Below are 16,341 nucleotides of genomic sequence, written 5' to 3'. Positions count from 1 at the left end.
AGATATGTCACGAAAATCTATGATTTTAGAGAAAGACATGAATTTAATAATTCGAAACAATATTTCTAAATAATAACTACAATAATATCTTGATATTATGTTATAATTGGATTTCTATAATATACTGAATCCAAATTTTTCAGTCAGAGAAAATATTATTCTAATAATTAAAAATAATATTTTTGATAATAATTATAATATTTTACACCTCTTTATGACCTAAATAAAAAATATAGAAAAGGAAGCATAGAGGAATGAGAAAAAAAGAGGTAAAGGAGAAAAGAATGTGCAGTGTAAGAAAAAGAGCGAGACAAATAGAGAAAAAGGAAAATAAGTTTGCATTGAGACAGTAAGATGTTTTACTATTTCTTATTTTGACGTTTTTCATCCCTCTTAATAGTTTAAAAATTTAAGAGAACAATGTTTTTTATTTATTTGTGTCACTATTTTGAAACAGGAATATATGTTTTTCATTCTTTGCACACGAATATGCTATTTTCTCTTTTTTCTTTTGATTTATATGTTCTCTTTTTGCATCATATTTTTGTTTTAATATTCTACACTTTTTGTACACTTAACTTTAATATTTTCTTTTAGATTTATTATTTCTACTATTAATTATTTTCATAATTTTTTATTTCATTTTAATTATTTTATGATAAAAGAGAAACATACTTGTATACATTTATTATTTTTTAATTTTTAGTATTGATTCTTTAATACAAAAAGGAAAATATTTTTTTCTAAAAAAATATACTTTTCCTCATGTGGGATGTATTTTCAAATAATTCAAAAATATCAAAATAATATAAAATTTTCAAAAAATTAAAATCAAACATTTTCTGCTATGGTTTTATTAAGAATTACGTCACATTTATTTCTTATGAAGACAAGTAAGAACAAGCAGTTATTTTTTGGTTCACTTTTAAAAAAATTGTTTTCCAAATAGTTTTCAAAACAATTTTCTTATTTAGAATTAGTTGGTCCATGATTTTTCATTTGATTGAAAATATGTAGAAGCGGGATCATTCTTGTTGTAAGAACCTAGAAAATAGAGTATTAGAATTAGTAGGTGTATTAAAATAATGAGATCGAACATTTTATTATAAAATAACTTTATAGTATAAATAGAATTTTCTAAGCTTGTCTCATTATCTAAAATACAATCTATCTCTCTAAAACTCGTTCTCTTAGTTTTCTCTCGCTTCTCTCTACAATTTCTCACTCTTGGATCATCTGTTCGACGATCAGGAGGTGTCTAGGCGATCCTTGTGTTGAGGGCTACCTATCTGACCGATTAATTGGTTGATTTGAGCAAGTGTTAAACCCATTTTTCCTTAGTGTTTAGGGTTCTTGATCATGTAACGTGGTCTGTTTTGCATTAATCAAGAATCTCTCTCCCTTGATTCTTGGTTCGTTTGTGGTTCTAAGGTTGGTCTTCAATCATCAGTGATTTGTAGGTTTTCTATAAATTCCTTGTGCTGCAAGAAATCTGTGGAGCGTTTAGAGGTTTTGGAGCTGTTGAGTCGAGGTAAGGGAAGCTAGATAATTGTTTTAATTTGAAATATGTAGTGTGAATTTGAGGGTATGTGACAAATAAACTGTTTGGATGAAATATTTTGTGGTATGTTAGTGATAATTGAGATAATATGGAGAAATTCATGAATTTTATGATGGTGAATGGTTTGAAATAATGTTGAATCTGTTGTAAGTAATATTGAGGTTGGTTGTGATGTTGATAAAGTGAATTTTATGATCAACTTGTTGAAGGAAAGAGTTACTCTTGGTTATATGTCAATTTTGGTGTAAAAAGATAAGGTCTAATGTATGTCAATAGTGAAATTGGTGGGTGAGATGATTTGCTGAAGTTGGGATGGGTTATGAACTTGTTTGAGTCACGTTTAATACTGTGAAATGTTAGAGAATTGAGTTAGAAGTATGGAAGGGTAATAAGGTAGAGTTCTACTTAGTTTAGAACTCAATTTGAGGAAGTGAACTAATGAAAACTTGAGTTAGAGGTTCTGTGCTCAAATAGTCAGTTTGAAGAGTTTTGGTAAGTCATTTGAGACTTGTTAGAGCCTCTAAGTTACTTGAAATTGTACCACAAGTGGTAGAATTCAATTTAAGTCTTTAAGTTGAGCTTTTGTGAGTTTTTGATTGAGATCTTGTAGCTACTTGCTTAGATTGATGTTGGTAAGGTATAGAAACAGTTGTACAAGTTAAATTAAGTATATAAAACAATTTAGGAGAGTTAGAAGTTGGGAAAAATAGTTAGAATTGGTAAAATTGGTAAGGGTTGCGCAATTCTACAGATTTGGTGCTGCAGAATTATGCAGACTCGCTAAGCGAATCCACTCGCTCAGCGAGTAGTGATAGAGGTGAGTTTTCTGTCTAAGGACATTCGTTGAGCGAATTGTTGGGGTTTCGGAGCACTGTCAGTTTTATTCGCTGAGTGAACAGTGTGCGCTGAGCTAGTGAGTTGAGGGTCTAATCCACTGTTTTGTGGGTTTCGCTTAGTGAATGGTATGCGCTGAGCGACTGGTCCAGGTTTTAGTTTACTCTTTCCTTCTTTGTCCTTGATTGATTTGAGTTATGTTCTGATTCATTGTGGATAATGTATAATTATTCATGAGATTATATGGTCAGTGATAGTATGCAAATGTAGTATGGAAATAAGTTATGAATGTGATTATGGATGAGATGTGGTGATGATGTTTGAAACAATGTGTGAGGTGTGGATTTCAAGTACCATGTGAGAAAGGAATTCCAAGGAGGAATATCCTAAGTTGGTTGTGTTGTTATATGTATTGATGTAGGGACTCCTGGATTGGGGAATGATCCTGACACTTTCAATAACCTCATTTCATGTAGAGATGAGTGATTATGTCGTGGAAAGTAGTAGGATGTCCTAGTCTATGGTCACTGGTTAGGGCCATAGATGTTTGATGGATTAACCTCGGTGTATGATATTATTTGTAGTGGTTGAGGAGGTGGTTATTATTATTTCTGATCTAGGTTGCTCCACCATACACAGGTGCAGGTTCCCCATGAGTCCAATATCAATGCATCTATTCGGATAGTAAAAAGTGTTTCAAGTGGATTGGACAAGTTGATGTGTTGTTTGATTCATAATGCATATGTATATTGTTATTGTTTTAAACAGTATGTAAAATCTTTTGATACTCTAGCTTACCCTTGCTTTTCTGTGGTTTGTTTTTGTATGTTTGTTTCTCTTTTGCAATGATCACCTTAATGGTGTGAGCTTAGAGATGCAGTCTTTTCAGTTGGAGCAGCTGAAGGTGGGAAGTGAAGCTTATAGTATAGTATAGGTAGTTATTTTTGTTCTTCAGGTGAAAATTCTTTTATTCACTAAATGTGTAGTTATTTTTATATCATTATATATGTAATGTTCAGTTTAGTAGTTTTATATTACTAAATTTGGGATGTTACACTTATCGGGTCCAAAAAGTTAAAAAATATATGTTGTTTCTTTCGTAACGTCTTATTTCTTGGAAAAAGAATAAACATTTAGAAAAATCACATCATTTTGCATATTTAATAAAAGGTATCGTCTTTGGACGAGCGTTATAGAATGTTGACACCTCCTCTACAAGTAACTAACTCCTCAAACCTAAAATATAGTTTTGTAGACTATGTTTTTATTTTTTACATTTTTTATAGTTTTTCATAACAAAGACGACTCCAAAGTGTTTTCAAAATTTAATTTTAATTCATTTTTTTATTCGTCGTCCTGTTATGATTTCGATTGCGACACATACCTCAATTCAAAGAAAAATCTAATATAATCTTCATAATGAGTTTTAAATCTCAATTTAGTAATATTCTTTATGCCAATATACATAAATATTTAATTAATAAGGTGACTATTACAAGAGAGGTTAAACCAATAGACAAAGAATCATCATGTATAAATTAAATATGTTACAACATCGTACTAAATAAATATAAACAGTTATGAACACACAATCCATAAGATAAAGACTCTTATAGACTTAATCATCAGGATAAAATACATTGATTTCGAACAACTTTGAAATCATGCTATCGCGATGGAAAATCTTCCACTCAATGAGGTTAATCCTTTTTCTATCATAAGAACTATAAGTTGTTCTTTCGACTAGGATGTAAGGACCTAGAAAATGATATTTAGAATTAATAGTGGTTTAAAAATAGCGAAACCCAATTATTTTAATATTAAAAGGATTTAATATAAATAGTTTTGTTATAAATGAGTTTCATTATTTTAAAACATATGATCTCTAGAAGTTTTCCCTTTCTATTCATTTATGTGATGATCAAAGATCGCTTCAATGATCAAAGCGTCGATTTTTACAAGGGTTGCTGATCAAAATCTCCAATAAAGTGTTGGTCCTTTACCTTTTTCTCTTCGCTTAAGTTTGTTTTTCTTGCATGTAAGTTTTTTTCCACTTGCATGTGTTCTTTTAGTCTTTTATATGAGTCCCTGCTTGTTAGTGATCATAATAGTATGTCCTGATCATTCTTGTAATGCTTTCACGTGTAGATAGAACATCTTGTGGACTTAAAGATGTTTTGGTGTTTTTAAAGCTATTCGAGCTAGGTCACATGGGAGAAATTCTAGTTTTAGTTATTCTATGTTTTAAATTCTTTAATTGACCAAATGTGGTTGTGCAATTGTAATAATATGATTAATTATCATGAATTGTTGAGTTGAGTTATGATTTTAGAAGTAGGATCTCTATTTGCATATTTATGTTGCATAACGAAATTTGTAATGTTTCATGAATAATATTATAAATGTAATTAATTAAGCTAGTTGGTATGTTATGTGATTTGTATGCAGCATTGAATTGGTTTGGTATGGTTGGAATGATATGAAATTTGTAAGCTTTGGTCTTTTCATTATGCAGACTTGTTGGGTCGTTGGGTGACATCAAAGTCGGAGAGCTCATTGACTTGGTGGTCGTTGGGCGAGTATATTCTCTTTGAGTGACTCAAAAGTCAAAGAATGCACTAACTTGGTTGTCATTGGATGTTGTCAACAGTTGTTGGGTGACATATAAAATCTTGGGAGCTCCAAAGGTGCTTTCACTAGGTGCATACTTGGCTTGCTAGGCAAGTTATTACGAGAATTGTTCCAATGCTAAAGTCGTTGGATGAGACATACAATCATTGAGCGAATGGGCCTTGGTATCACCCAATGAGAAGAAGCCTCACCCATTGATAGTCAACTAAAAAATGTCATTGTTTAAGTGGTGCCCAAAACTATCACTAGTGCTTGACAGTATTAGAAAATCTCAACTTACTCTTTTAATCTTGATTTTTTGAAATTTGATATTGTTTGAGCTAATTCTTAATGTTTAAACATTTCAATGATCACAAAACTTGTGTTTCTTAGATCAATCAATGTCATATTACCCAATTCATTCTCAAAGATGCATTCTCAAGAACAAAACAAACTAGAATTTCATACTTTACATCACTACAATACATGTTAAACAAAATTATCCACATTTTCAACATACAACACGAGCTCAATCTTAACTTAACAGCTCAGTCATACAATTCATCATAATAAAGCATAAAAATACAAACTCACAACTTAAAACACCAATTTTTTAGTTTATAGCACCAATTAACAAATCTCAACATGCAAAAGCTATAATTAGCTTCCCTCACCTTTATAGGGCATCCCCAGACAACTCTAAGAATACCACACCTCTTATAATTTCACATGATTCTCTATCTACACATAGAAACATCACAAAAATGATAAGGACATACCATTATGATCATTGACCAACAGATACTCGTATAGACGATTAAAATGACACATGCAATCGATATAAGTTCATGTGCAAAAGCAAGACAATTTGGATAGAGAAAAGAGACAAAAAAAACAACTTATTTATATTGAGAAATTGATAAGTTAATCTTGAATAGCTCATCACCAAGAGTAATCCTACAATCTCAATTCTTCAAACAGACTAGTAAGGAGTGAGACAAGTTAGAGACAAACGAGAGAGTCTAAAAAAATAGTTCTAAAGAGATAAAGTGTTTTAAAGTAAGAAAACTAATTTACAAAATCTCTTTTATACCTAAGCTCTTTAATATTAAAATAATTGATTTTCATTATTTTTAATACATTATCAATTCTAAAATACTATTTTCTAGATTATTATAGTTTGTCTATGTTTCGGTAAAATATAAACTTTATCATGAATTTGATATGGTCCTCTATATTTTGTATTATTTTATTTATTTTTTTAATAAATTTTCAAAGTAATGATAAATGATTGATAGACTTTGAGATATCAAGATACATGTATAAGTTTATAATAATGCATAACATGACCTTATTTAGAAGTATTAAGTAGATGTGAACTTGATTTTATGAGAATAGAATAGATTAAATCATTCTTAAAATTATTTTTTTGAAAAATAATATTAATATTTTTAATCTTTTTTAATATCTTAATATATTTTAATCACACAAGAGAAAATCTCTAATGAATATGTGAAATTAAATAATTAAGTAAAAAAATTGTTGATGAATTTTTTTAATTAATATATTTCTGGAAATATTAATTACATTAATAAAATAGTGATTACATTATGTTACAATTAACTTAATTATATTTGCCAAAAAAAACGAATTAAATTAGTTTTGGAAATTATATGAATTAAATATAATTGAAATGAAGTAATTAAGCTATGTAAGGAAAAGTCTACCGTTACCAGTTTTATTTTTCCTGTAACATTTAATAAAACTTACTTCAGTGTTTGTGTAACTGTAGTGCGTATTTTGAAACTAACATTAATTAAATAAAACTAAAACGGACTAATTAAGCTTTCGTAAATGTTGGTGGAGAAATTAAAAATCAACATAATGTGAAGAGAAAGTTCAGTTATGCTTTTATTATAACGTATAAAAACTTGACTTCGTTCTTTATGTAGTTTTTATGTGGTTGTTATCAATTAGAAATCAGTTCTACTTATTTTTTTATTATACATTTTGTCTAATTATTACTAAATATAAATAGTTACAGATTAATTAACACATACTTATGATTATATTCTTATTGAAAATATTATCTTACTTTTATATATATATATATATATATAACTCACCAAGAAGATGCACAATAAAAAAAAGTATAACTATTGTATAAATATATTGACTCAATAATTTAATTTTATATTTTCATAAAGATTATAAAAAATGAAATGACCTCGAATAATGCTATTCTAATAAAAACATAATATTATCAATGAAATATACATCTGATTCTACATAGGTCCTATGTTTTTTTTTTTATCCATAAACATGTTGGGTTTTTACCAGAATATTATATAAATATGATTTGAGTCTAATATTAAGTTTAATTCAAAATTTCAAGAGGTTAAATTTATAAGCTTTTTTTTGTTATATAGTGATTAATGCGGTGAATGTAAGACACATTTACATTATTTCCAACAAAACATTTTCTTAAAACAAATAACTAAGAACTAAGAAATAATGATGGTTTATTTGAACTTTAAAGCACGCAATTAATAAAAGAAAGAAAAGTCAGTCTAATTAAAATAATTTTCCATGAGCTTGAAAAAGAATTTATATGGATAAGAAATTTCTAAGCGAAATTAACATAAATAGCATGGCTTCAGTCAGGCCTTAAATTATGGTAGCCACAACTACACTAAATTTGGTCACTGTTACACGCTTATCAACTAAAGTAGTATTATTAATTCACAGCATGTCTCGTCTGCAGCATTTCTTTACTTGACTTTGTTGTCCTTCAACTCTCTCTTCTCTCTCTCTCTCAACTCTCAACTCTCTTTTGGTAAGTCATCAAACTCTAATTTTTTTGGTGTGTCTTCAATCTCCTGAGGAGCTAGTTTAGTTGAAGTCATTGTAGTTGTGGAAAGTTCTTCATGGTTGCTGAAGGTCATTCAATAGGCACCTAAAGCAGTCTAATAGTTAATGATATATATTGAAGCTGTAGGTTTGTGTCCGTTTATAGCATTTGGAAGAAGCAAAAGGGTTGGTGCCTGAAATTCACACTCACAACAGTAAAAAAGCTTTGCCATAAAATAAAGAATCGGACATTTCCTCAATTGGGTTCTCAGCAAATCAGGATCTGCTGCTTCAGTGTTCACTGTTTTTGTCTTGTAGCTTCTTTTGGAGGTTTCCATGGAGAGTAGTGGCAAGATGGAAGACTATGAAGTGATTCAGCAAATTGGAAGAGGGGCACTTGGTGCAACTTTTCTTGTTCTCCACAAGATTGAGAAAAAGAGGTAAGGCAGTACCTTTGCTTTTCTTTCTCTTTTTTTTGTCCTTTTTCTGTGTGTTCTGTGTAATTGTTGGTTGGAACCATGCTACATGAACTCTTCTAGATCTTTTCTTTGGTCGAATTTGGACCACCCCTCAAAGAAATTTTCAATCTTGTTCAGATTTTAGTGGCGGGTTTCGCAATTGAAGCCCTGCAATTTCAGTAACAGCTAGATTTTAACATGGGTACAAGATGAATCCATTTTGAGTTCAGAAATGGACAGTCCCCAGATTTTTCTGTTTTGTTTTGTTTTGAACTGAAATCTATGCTGATTCAATACAGCTTTGCTTTTCAGCTTCAGTTCTTTAGTCATTTTTCCCTATGAAAATTTCATGTCTATGGTATTGTAGGTATGTGCTGAAGAAAATTCGCTTGTCCAAACAAGCTGACAGATCCAAAGTGACAGCACAACAAGAGGTTGGTGTAACCGACCCTTTCTTTCAATGCATATATTCAGTGTCTGTCAGCCGATTATTTATTTGTTGGTATTATTTTCTCATATTTGTTTACTTTCTATCCAATTGATATGACTTGCTAATGTTTCGTGCAAATTATGAACACTGCTGTTTTTGGTTCGGCCTTTAACTTTTGTTGTTTCTTTTTTTAAATGGTTTTTAATTTGTCCCGTAACCAAAGAATACATAGTAATAATGATGGACCCATTTCTTACTTTCTTTTGATTTTTGAGTCTTCCATGCCGCTCAACCTAAACTAGTTATTTTTTTTTTCTTTTTATCGGCAGATGTTAGTTGTTAGTAACTTGTGTTTCTCAATATCTTTTTCTATTTGTCATGATGATCTATGAACATGTTATACTTCGTTTCTGCTACGCATAAACCGGTCATCTGAATGGAAGTAGCATACCTTGTGCATAGAATCAAACAGACTAGAAACGTACTAGTAGACTCAAATTAAATTTGGTTTCATTTAATGGAATGTTGTAGGGCCTCTTCTACTGTACTTGTCATTTTCATTTGAAGTACTGATTAGACTTCTCCTCCATCCAGAGTGGAGGATGTTTGTTTTTTGATTTTATTATGCTTACTCACAAATGATATGAACACCATGTGATGAATCATTTTTATGTTAACCAATTACCACTGAATTCTGAAAGTAATTTTTCTTCTTTAAATATAATATTATTAATAATGGTTTCACTGACTTCATTTCTGAGAAATTTCTCTTAATAGTTTTGAAGGAATGTTTCGTACCTTATTAGTTCTGACGAAAAGTAGTAATATTCTATCTTTTTCTGTTCCAGATGGACCTGATAGCTAAACTAAATTACCCTTATATTGTGGAGTACAAAGATGCTTGGGTGGAGAAGGTAAGATACAATCGTTCTTTCTTTTCCTTTCCTTTTCTGTTTTGAATTTTCAATTGCACTTTCTTATATTGCTGAAAAATAAGTTTGGAGTTCAATAGAATTTATAGGCTTAATTAAATGTTGATGAATCCTTACAAATGCTATTTTTATGTTACGAAGGAGGATTACATATGCATTATAACCGGCTATTGCGAAGGGGGTGACATGTAAGTATGGTTATATCTATTAGCAGCAAAAATTTATTTCAAGCATAAATTAAGGATCTGACGTATTCATTATAAACAGAGAATACCATGTAATGATTAGGAGTAAAATGTGTATAGAATAAAGACTTTTATCTTCTACAGAAGCTACTCTGAACTTTATACTGAATTCTATCCACGCAAAGAAAATGTTAATTTAAAATTTTAATTAGTAGACAGGAGGGACAAGTACTTTTAGAAAACTGTGAAAATAAGGGCTCTGTAATATGTAATGTGGTGATTCTGATAAGAATATTGTTCATAGATGTTAATTGTTTGCAATAGCATAGATGACCATAGGATAAAGGGCTTTGTGATTTGGTGGGTCTCATGTATTATGTAGCATGACATTTACGTTTAGTGTACATTTATATCACACTTGGTAGCATTATAACTTGTTACGTAAACTAAATCATGAAATATTACATTCTTCTGGATCAGGGCTGCAAATATAAAGAAAGCTCGGGGATCTTATTTTTCGGAGGAGGTAACTAATAAGGTTTTATGTTTCATTCCTTAGTGTTTGTGTTGCTCTGGGACATTAGAAGGAAAGGGAGGGGAGAAAAGATTTTAAGTAAACTTCCTTCTTATAGGGAGTCTTGATAAATTAGGAATTATCTTGTAATCCTTGGCCCAAAAAAATGGGGAAAGAAATTTGTACTTCACCTCTCATCTTCCATTTGCCTTGCTTCTCTCTGGATTCCTTACCCATTCTGCGTTTCCATTCTATCCCATAGAAAGTCTGCAAATGGTTGACTCAGTTGCTACTAGCTGTGGACTACCTTCACTCCAATCGGGTACTCCACAGAGATCTTAAGGTACTACTTACTCTTATATCCTGGCAAAGAAATCCTTACATGGTGTTTATATTAATAGAACTTCTTTTTATTTCAGTGTTCCAACATATTCCTTACCAAAGAAAATAACATTCGGTTAGGTATGAAGTTGTTATCCTTTGAATGCTCATCACTATGGGTTTCTGTGTATCATGTTTTCTAAAGCAAATTTGCATTACATGGACACTGCAGGTGAATTTGGTCTTGCGAAGCTTCTCAATCCTGAAGACCTCACTTCTCCGGTAATGTATATAGTAACGTATTGGCCTTATCTGCTTGCAGTTGTCCCCTGATGGTGGATTCTCAGACCAAATATTTGTTGTTTTTAACTAAAAATAAATAGCCTTTGCCTTCTCTCCTTAAACCTTAAATCACAAATGATAATGCTCCTTAATGTCTGTTTATTGTGTGCATCAATCTTATATCTTTTGTAGGCTTTTGGAACCCTTAACTACATGTGTCCCGAGGCCTTTGCTGGTATGCCTTATGGTTATAAATCTGATATGTGGTCACTTGGTAAGAATTACAGTTACTTGATTCTAGTTGACAAAGTCATATGCCATGATATCTGACCTTGTGTAAAATGATGTCTCTTTGTATTGTAAAGGTTGCTGTATGTTTGAAATTGTTGCACATCAACTAGCATTTCGTGCTCCAGTAAGAACAAAACCAAATCATCTATGAGTTTGATATTATTAGTGACAATGAAGTTTCTCCAATATGAGTGAAATAATTTGGTGAATCATGAATGAATCAAACAGGACAGGGCTGGACTTATCAATAAAATAAATAGATGCTCCATTTCTCCGTTGCCAATTGTTTACTCGTCCACACTGTAAGTAACTTTTTCATGTTATTACAAAATATTCGGAATACATTTAGTTTATCTTAGAATTTTCTAGAATATCTTAAGAAGATCTTATGTACTGAATTAGGAATCTGAGGAAGCAATTGCCACAGTTGTTTTTGTTTTCTATTTTTTTATGTTTCCGTATGTAATTAGGGTTAGTAATCCTACTGTATTAGCCAGCTTGGGTTCTTACCAATACTATCTCAATACTTAACCTGTTTTTTTAGTATCTGTTAATCATAGTTAATGCACTTAGGAAAGGATATGTTCATGTATCACGTAACACATGATAAAGTGCACTTGATTGATAGTAGACTACGATTTAGTCTGCACTATTAAGAGATTATATGCATTTTACCAAATAACAAGCATTTCCATTCAGTAAATTATTTCTGTAGTATTTTGTTCTATCTTCCCCTAAACTCTCCCACAAAATTCAACAATTTAAATAGAACCTTTGTGTTATTATGTTGCAATATTTCATAGTAACCATATTGATCTAATATGTTGGTATTCATGGTCTTTGTTCTATCATCAATTATAGAAACTGAAATTCTAGTTTTTCCTCATGCAGTTTTGTTTCATTCCGCTTTGTCTTTATGACAACCTTTTCTCTTCCTCCTTTTTTGTTATACTCCAGTAAATCTTCTTCATATTTGCTTTCTTACCTGTTTGGTGTAAAAATTAATTTTCCAATGCTGGCATTGCATTGATGGAGAATGACAATGATAGACTACTCTCTTGCCACTGAGGTGATGAGTCTGGTGACATCCCTTTTTGTCTATGATCATTTCAATGGTGACATCTCTTCCTGCCAACAATCATTCTGTTGGTGATGTCACCATTTGCTGATGATCATTTTGTCAGTGAGATCTCTGCCCACCACTAACAATCATACAAGTGGTGAGTATTCTTCCCAGAGTAAATCCTCGTACCGTTGGTGATTTCTCGTCTCACTAATGAATTGTCTATTGGATGCAATTTACACCAGGTTCCCACAGCCAAAAACATACTGATGGTGATTTCTGCCCTCAATTGATGAGTAATACAAGTGATTAATTGTCTGTTGGCTTCAATATAGACTAGATTTGATCTTAAACTCTTAATTATGAATGTTATTCACACTCAGCTTCAGTTTTTAAGTTTTGAGGCTACTAATTTTTCTTTGAATTTGAATCTTCCAAATGCTTTTTGTGATGGATTTGAAGTAACTTGGGCCCTGTCCCTTTTCTGGAGTTGTTTCAAACTATTATTACAGCTGACATTATTTTCAGAGTTTTCTTTTGGTATTTTCATTGTGACAGGGTTGAAACTACTAAGCATTAACTTCTAGGGAAGTGTTTGAATGTATACTACCTATCTCAGAATATATTTTATGTCTTAAAATATATTAAATATCTCCAAATATTATCAAAGTCTTTAGAATGATATTATCTCACCAATTGGACATCATATTTGGGAAGCAATCTTGAGAGTAGTTTCATAATTATATTGTGTTTCTTATTTAGTTACTGCAAGCAATTTTATTTTATTAACTTGTTCTGTGCGCTTGGGCTTGTTCTAGTATTGCTACATCATTACTTAACCTGATTAAATTAAGTTGGCAAAAATAGGCAATCATTTCTTCGAATAAGTTAAACTAGATATGCACTAGATAGCATCATTGGATTGGTATTTTTATCAGATAATAACTCATCACAAGTTCACAATACACCTTTTCATTCTAATTTCTTGTAATTTGAAGTCCTTGTTCTTTTGCCCCCTTTACTACCAAAAGCACAATATCTACCCCTAAAACCCATTAGCATTTACACTGTTGTCATATTTTCCCTATCTGAGCTTTTCAAAGTTATTGTATCTATTTAAATCCAACAAAAATATACCAGTGAATCCCTTTGTTTCCTTTAAATATGTCATTGAAATGATGAAACTGAAGCCAGAAGACTTGTGTCGTTTATGTTTAACAGGAAACAACTTATCAAGAGCATGCTGAGGAAAAACCCAGAACACAGACCAACAGTGAGTTCACTGAGCTTTTCTTGTAACTCATTTATGTAAAGCTGTTTATTCTTACATTGCTCTTTTTTGGCAGGCATCTGAATTATTAAGGCATCCTCATTTACAACCTTATGTTCTACGCTGTCGTAATGCTTCATCTATTTATTTGCCAGTACATCTTATAAATAGTAACTCTCCAAAGGATAAAACTAAAAACAAATCTAGTGGTAGCAAAGACCATTGGGATAAGGAAGCAGAATTAGCAGGATTAGTAAATCGGTTGGACCGAATTTATCCATTGGAGGGAAATGGAGATGTACAGACACGGAACCCGCATAATGAGGACAAGCTAGCAATGCCAACCAAAGACAAGGTTGAGACCAAAATGGTTGATTCTACCAGCTATACTCAGGAATTTTCTACGAGTGTTAGTGGCTCAAAAGATGGCTCTACAACATCTGAATCAACTGTTTGCAGTGTGAGCAAGGAAGGAGACTTTAAAAATAGATTTGCAAGGGACCCAGCTGACAGTGAGATCACTTCAAAAAGTACAATAGATTGTGTGCATGAAGAACAAGGACTTACTACCCATAAGTCATACGCATTTGACATAAATACAGAAATTAAAAATGTTGAAGATATTCTTTCCAATGAAGATCTCATTACAGATGAAGCACTCAGCGAAGGTGCCAAAACTGGGGATTACAGTAAATCCACAATATCCAGTGAAGGCAGCGAGGGCAATGATAAAGATGAGTCCATTGATGAGATCATGTCAAAGAGTACCCTTGATTCTGTGCATGAAGAACAAGGACTTACGGTGGATCGTTTTCGGAAGTCGGATGTGGTTGACCCAAGCACAGTATCTACAGAAGTTGAAGATAATTTTTCCAGTGAAGGTTTTGATAAAATGGAAACAGAGAGGGAAAATGGCAAACTTGAGGACTCCAAAAAATCAACAGTGCTCACTGAAAACAGCGAAGGCAATGATAAAGATGTGTCCATTGAAGAGATAACTTCAAAGAGTATTCTAGAATCTGTGCATGATGAACAAGAATTTACTGCTGAACATTTTCCAAAGTCAGATGTGATTGACACGAATGCAGTGGCTACAAAATTTGAAGATAATTTTTGCAATGAAGCATTTTGTGAAACTGGAACAGAGACGAAAAATGGCAGACAGGACTCCAGAATATTAGGGTACATTGATGACATCAGATTGAAGAGTACACTCGATTCTATGCATGAAGAGAAATGGTTTATAGCTGAACATGCTCAAAAGTTAGATCTTGTTGACATAAAAGCCACAGCTTCAATAGATGTGGACAGAGTTTCTAATGAAGGTTCTGGTGAAGCTGAAGCACAGAGTGAAGATGCCAAACTTGAGTGCTCCAGTAAATCAATAATTTCCTATGATAACAGCAACGATAATGATGAAGATGGATCTGGTGGTGAGATCACTTCAAAGAGTATGCTAGAATCTGTAGGTGAAGAACAAGGACTCACTGCTGAGCATTTCCAGACGTCTGATGCAATAGACATAACTACAGTGACTACAGAATTTGAAGATAAACTTTCCAATGAAGGTTTTGATAGAGCTGAAACACAGGAGAAAGAAGCTAAACCTGAGGGCTCCATTAAATCTTTGTTCAGTGAAGAAGGCAGCAGCAGTGATAAAGACGGGTCCATTGATGAGGAAAGGTCATCATCCCCACTGGCACAATCTGTTAGGGTTGAACATGACACTGAAACTGGAAGCAGCTTGAAGGAAGATGAAAAACCTGAAGGATTTAAAGAGGGCTCACACACGAACAGCTTGACTTCTGATACTAAGGATGCGCATCCAGGTAAGGATGAAAACAGAGAAGACACCCACACAATCAGTTGCTCAACGTGTAAAGAAGACAGCAAGGCTGTTGTGACCCAGAAGCCAGCAAATGACATTTCATTAATGAAGCGTCTTTCAAGAGGCAGTAATGCTTCTTGCCAGCAAAGAGCTGATGCTTTGGAATCTCTGCTTGAGTTATGTGCACAGCTACTTCAGCAAGGAAACCTTGAAGAGCTTGCTGCTGTGCTAAGACCATTTGGAGAAGATGCTGTATCTGTGTCTTCCAGAGAAACAGCGATATTGCTAACAAAAAGCCTCATGGCCTCCCAACAACTTAATCCTGAAACGTAGTTTGTGAGAGGTGTTGTGCTCATTATTTATACATTGTTGTAAGAAAAATGTGTATTTCCAAATATTACATGAGTTTGTTTCTGAGACTTTAGCTTGATTGAAGATTTGAGGCTGGAGAATAACATCCCATAAATTCTTTGCTTGTAAACTGTGTATTGTAAATGGATTAAATTATATTTGAAATTGTTGAAATGGTTTAATATTCGTTGGTATTTTCTGTAAACTATGAACATTCATTTTCAAGAACATTGCCTATCCATCCTCATAGTCCCCTCCCCTCTCAAACTAGGAAAGATATGTCCTTGTGCTTCATGTTTTATTTAATTGGTGGACTTGTAAGATATCTTGATCTGGTTGAGCTAATTAGCCTGTGATTTTCTGGTTTCTATGTTTTGGTCGTTTCACTTATTTTTATGATTTCCAGGATTAAAATCTTAGGGTAATTTTAGAGACCAAAATGACATTTTAAAGTACTAAATTAATTGATTGGAATTTGAAAGAGTCTGTTGATCATGTTTTTGCAGTCTGGTAATTTTTCAATCATGTGAATTCAGAATGTTAAGATTTTCACTCTTCCAG

General features: G+C 32.2%; 1 protein-coding gene across 3 annotated transcripts; it reads left to right on the top strand.

Moving 5' to 3' along the window:
- The first annotated feature begins 7,693 nt into the window (after positions 1-7,693).
- On the top strand, positions 7,694-15,964 carry LOC124830669 (uncharacterized). Of its 3 annotated transcripts, none has more exons than XM_088096241.1 (14): positions 7,694-7,841; positions 7,998-8,295; positions 8,681-8,747; positions 9,592-9,657; positions 9,817-9,863; positions 10,341-10,386; positions 10,637-10,717; positions 10,794-10,836; positions 10,928-10,977; positions 11,170-11,251; positions 11,343-11,392; positions 11,497-11,570; positions 13,553-13,604; positions 13,678-15,964. In XM_088096241.1, the coding sequence occupies exons 2-14, from the start codon at positions 8,192-8,194 to the stop codon at positions 15,760-15,762; spliced, it is 2,847 nt and encodes a 948-aa protein (XP_087952367.1). In that variant the 5' UTR covers positions 7,694-7,841; positions 7,998-8,191; the 3' UTR covers positions 15,763-15,964. The 3 variants fall into 3 exon arrangements, with proteins under 3 accessions (XP_087952367.1, XP_047160404.2, XP_047160406.2); XM_047304448.2 differs by having other exon boundaries at positions 7,708-7,841; positions 8,004-8,295; XM_047304450.2 differs by having other exon boundaries at positions 7,826-7,841; positions 8,174-8,295.
- The last annotated feature ends 377 nt before the right edge of the window (positions 15,965-16,341 follow it).

Source organism: Vigna umbellata, chromosome 8 (assembly GCF_029865625.1).
Source record: "Vigna umbellata cultivar VRB3 chromosome 8, Vumbellata_1.0, whole genome shotgun sequence".
Lineage (NCBI taxonomy): Eukaryota > Viridiplantae > Streptophyta > Magnoliopsida > Fabales > Fabaceae > Vigna > Vigna umbellata.
Note: the sequence above shows the minus strand (reverse complement) of the source record. Positions and strands in the feature narration are given on the sequence as shown.

Excerpts from the sequence above, each read along its gene's own strand:
- LOC124830669 (XM_088096241.1), top strand. The coding sequence starts at position 8,192 with ATGGAGAGTAGTGGCAAGATGGAAGACTATGAAGTGATTCAGCAAATT. Across the intron at positions 9,658-9,816 it reads AAGATGCTTGGGTGGAGAAG|GAGGATTACATATGCATTAT; the intron begins GTAAGATACAAT and ends TATGTTACGAAG. Across the intron at positions 10,387-10,636 it reads GATCTTATTTTTCGGAGGAG|AAAGTCTGCAAATGGTTGAC; the intron begins GTAACTAATAAG and ends TCTATCCCATAG.